Here is a 4,038-nt window from a genome sequence, read left to right as displayed (position 1 = left end):
GAGAAAGAGAGAATAAAGGAAGGAAGGAGGGAAAGGAAGGAAGAAAGAGAGAGGGAGAGAAAGAAAGAAAGAAAAGAGGGAGAGAAAGAAAGAAAGAAAAAAAGAAAAAAAGAAAGAGAAAAAGAAAGGAAGAAAGAAGGAGAAAGAAAAGAGGGAGAGAAAGAAAGAAAAAAGAAAAAAGAAAAAAGAAAGAAAAAGGGAAAGAAAAGAAAGAAAGAAAGAAAAGAAAGAAAAGAAAAGGAAAGAAAGAAAGAAAGAAAGAGAAGAAAGAAAGAAAGAAAGAAAGAAGAAAAGAAAGAAAGAAAGAAAGAAAGAAAGAAAAGAAAAGAAAGAAAGAAAGATAGAAAGATAGAAAGAAAGAAAAAGGAAAGAAAGAAAGGAAGGAAGGAAGGAGTAAAAAGGGAAAGAAAGGAGGGAAGAAACAAGAAGGAAGGAAAGAAGGAAGCAAAGTAGGAAGGAACGATCCCTGCTAAAGTTTCCAGCCCTGTCGCTTCGCGCTCGCCACCTCGCCCCGCTGCCGCCCCCGCGGGCCCCACCGCGCCCGCACCCCCCCAGCCTCCGGGGCCGCCGCAGGGGAGCGCCCCCCCGCCGAGCCGCCCCCCCCCCCCGGCCCGGCCGACCGGGACTGCGGAGGGTCCGGGCGGCGGTGGGGAGCGGGGCGGGGCGCGGTGCCCCCCGCCGCTCTGCCCCATCCCCGGCGGGGCCCGGCGGGCCGGGCGGGCAGGCGCCGTCCCCGCCTCGCTCTCCCTCCGACCATTGTCAGACTAATCCGGGCGGATGTCGCAGGACACTGAGCGATCGGCGCTGTCACCCGCGCTGACAGGCCGCTGTCAGCCGGGGTTTACAACAGCGCTCCCGGCCGCGCCTCCCTGCCCCACGCCGGGGCGATTCAGCCCCGCGTGTCCCAGCGGATCGTCCCCGCTGCTCCCAGGCCCTCCCGAAGCCAGCTCCTTTAAATTGTCCTGATTTGTAAGAGCCGTTTTGTTATGCTAAACAAGGCTGGAGCAGCCATTCTAACCTCTCTTTTCAGCCCTTTTCTCCTCTCCCCTTTTGTTTACCTTCGCCTGATCTCTCATTTATTTATCTATCTATTCTTCCTCTGCTTACCCTCCCATTCAAGGCCCATGTATGTTAATTGTGTTATGCCGTTTAATTCTAACATCGGTCTCCAAAGAGCACTTAATGAGCAAAGCACATCCAAACACGCATCGCTCCGGCTATTCAGCTCCTCCAGACGGACCTCTGCGCCTTCCTCCTTCCTCTCCGCTGCGGCCCCCCCCTGCAGCCAGACTCCCTCCCTTCACAAAGGGGGGCCCCCGTGAATAGCCGCCCCCCCCCCCCCCCCCCCCCCCGCTAAAACATCACTAGCTCATCCGGACAGGATGCTAATACCAACACCACCACCCTTCCATCGCCACCAACACTCCCCTCCTTCCAAAGCTCTCCTCGCAACGGTAAAACTTCAAACGCGGCGGAGGCAACTTGGGAAAGCCCGGGTCCCCGACGGGAGGGGGCCCAGGCGGCGGGGAGCAGCCCCCACCCCCCACCCCCCGCACCGCGGGTACCGGACTGTGCCGCGGCTCCATCCCCGCTTTCCCGAAGTTTTCTCACCCCCGCAGCCGCCTTTCACCGACGGGCTCCAACGGAGCCCGGCCCGGCTCCAACCCCGGCCCGGGGGGACCGGCTGTCGGGGCGGGGAAAGGGGGGGTCGGTCCCACAGCGGCGGCAGCGAGGGACTGCGGGCGGGGGTCGGCCCCGCCCGCAGGGAACATCGCCCGCAGCCCCCCGCCGCCGCCGGTGCGGAACGCGGGGCCGGGGAGCGGGGCACCGCACTTACACCACGCCGTTGCCCTCGTTTGATGACAGATTGTCTTTATTCAAAACGTCTTTGTTCAACAAATGAAAAGGTTTAACGAGGTAAAATCCTGCCGGATACATTTTTCCCCCTTCTTCTTCTTCCCCAAGACATTGTGAAAACATATTTAAATTACCATCGGTTTTTATTCGGTTTTTCGTTATTATTATTATTAGTAGTAGTATTAAGTTTTTACAGTTCTACTGCCTGACTTCATACCTGACGCTCTGTCTAAAGTAAACTTAGATCTAGTCTCACTGGATCACACAAATTTAAGGACTATCTGTTTTAAATTAAGCAAACACTATCATGTTTTAAATTAAGCAAACACTATCATGTTTTAAATATAAATGTTTCTCCCCCTCTGTGGGTGTTTTTTTTAAAACTTTGAAGAGCCTTTTTCTGACATGAAAAGCAATTTCACCTAGTAGTGCGTGGTGGCAAAATATATATATATATATTTATATATATAACACAGCTGATCTCGTCTTTTAATGTGCAAAAACAAAACAAAACAAACCAAAAATCATAGTGAGACCGGGACTTCCCAAAGTCAAGTCCAAGTGACAAGAGACCCTGGAGAACTCATAGACGTTAAAAGAATAAATAAAAATTGAAACCGCCTCTCTCTCGCTCTCTTTTTTTTTTCTTTTTTCTTTTTCTCCCCCCGCTTTGTCCCGAAAGGGCAGTTCAAGGTTCGCTTTTTTGTCGTTTTGTTTTTTTGTTGGTGGGGTTTTTTTGTTTGTTTTTTTAAACACATTTACAACTCTTACAAGTGGCGGGCTCCTATCTGACCCCGCGGTTGCAGACCCCCCCGAGCCCGGGCCAGCTCTCGGGGCGAGGTTTAGGCGAGAGCATCTCCGAGTCCCCGAGGCAGCGTCCGTCTGTCCCGGCCCGCGGCGGGCAGCAGAGTCCTGTTTCGGGCGGCCTTTTGCTCCTGCAGGTTTTATGTACATGCACACGAAAGAATCCCAGTTCCGGCTGCCACCCGGGGGGGGGGGGGACACACGGACACACGCACACGCCTGTGGGGGTGTGGGTGGGTGTTACATGGCAGTCGCATGTGCTGAAGAATAGGGATCTATCCCAGTCTTGGTCATGCCTGGGAATAATATGTAGGCAACTGGAGGTTGCAAACTGGAAGCCGACCAAGCGGTACAGTTACATGGCACGACATAGCCCGGGTTAGTTGGCGAGGGGTGAGTGTGGGTGTGTTGGCTGGGGCAGCTCAAGCTGCCGAACGCCCCGTTCTGGTATCCCAAGGTGGAGGCGTAGGGCAGGGTGCTGGTGGCTAAGGTGTGAGGAACCTCAGTCATCTTCTGAATGGCGCTGGAGCTGAACTGGCTGGGGTCAAGTAAGGAGTAAGGTGCTGAGGTGGGAGGCAGGAAAGCCCTGGCCTTCTCCGGGGAGCTCAGCAGAGAGTCAGTGGCCCCCACGGGAAGCCCGGCGGCCTTTAAGGGATCGGTTTCCCCGAGGTAAGGCAAAGGGAAGACATACCTGTCCTTTTTGAGCAGGTTCTTGGGCTTGCGCCGGGGTCTGTACTTGTAGTCGGGATGCTCCTTCATGTGCTGCGCCCGCAGCCGCTTGGCCTCGTCGATGTACGGGCGCTTCTCCGCCTCGGAGAGCAACTTCCACTCCGCGCCCAGCCGCTTGCTAATCTCCGAGTTGTGCATTTTGGGGTTCTCCTGGGCCATCTTGCGCCGCTGGCCGCGGGACCACACCATGAAGGCGTTCATAGGGCGCTTGATGTGGTCGCTGGGCTTGGACATGCTTCGGCCGGGCGGGCGGGCGGGCGGGCGGCTCGGCGGGGCGCAGCGGTGCGGGGCGCGCTGGGGGCGCCGGACGGCGGCGGGAGGAGGAGGAGGAGGAAGGAGGAGGAGGAGGCCGAGGGAGCCGGAGGAGCGGGAGGAGCGGGCTCAGCTGATCATCACAGGTCCTCCGCCAACGCCGTCCCCGGCGGCAGCCCTGCCGGGGCGGGGCGCGGAGCGGCGCGGGGCAGCGCGGAGCGGAGCGGTGCGGTGCGGCGCGGTGCGGCGGTGGGCCCGCGGGCCCGGCGGGCGGCTATGCGGGCGGCGAGCCGCCGGGCGCAGCTGCGGGCCGGCGGTGGGGACGCGGCGCGGCGCGGGGGCAGTTCAAAGGCGAGGGGCTGCGGCGCGCAGGCTGACATAGCGGCAGGGCGGTCA

The 4,038-nt window shown here is 57.5% G+C and overlaps 1 protein-coding gene across 1 annotated transcript; it reads right to left on the bottom strand.

The window, feature by feature from the left end:
- Positions 1–2,755: 2,755 nt before the first annotated feature.
- On the bottom strand, positions 2,756–3,733 carry SOX14 (SRY-box transcription factor 14). Its single transcript, XM_005241556.2, has one exon. The coding sequence runs from the start codon at positions 3,622–3,624 to the stop codon at positions 2,902–2,904; it is 723 nt and encodes a 240-aa protein (XP_005241613.1). The 5' UTR covers positions 3,625–3,733; the 3' UTR covers positions 2,756–2,901.
- Positions 3,734–4,038: the final 305 nt, after the last annotated feature.

This window comes from Falco peregrinus, chromosome 12 (genome assembly GCF_023634155.1).
Source record: "Falco peregrinus isolate bFalPer1 chromosome 12, bFalPer1.pri, whole genome shotgun sequence".
Classification (NCBI taxonomy): domain Eukaryota; kingdom Metazoa; phylum Chordata; class Aves; order Falconiformes; family Falconidae; genus Falco; species Falco peregrinus.
The sequence above is the reverse complement of the archived record's forward strand: the minus strand, read 5'-3'. Positions and strand labels throughout refer to the sequence as shown.

Coding starts and splice junctions, on each gene's coding strand:
- SOX14 (XM_005241556.2), bottom strand. CDS start 3,624: ATGTCCAAGCCCAGCGACCACATCAAGCGCCCTATGAACGCCTTCATG.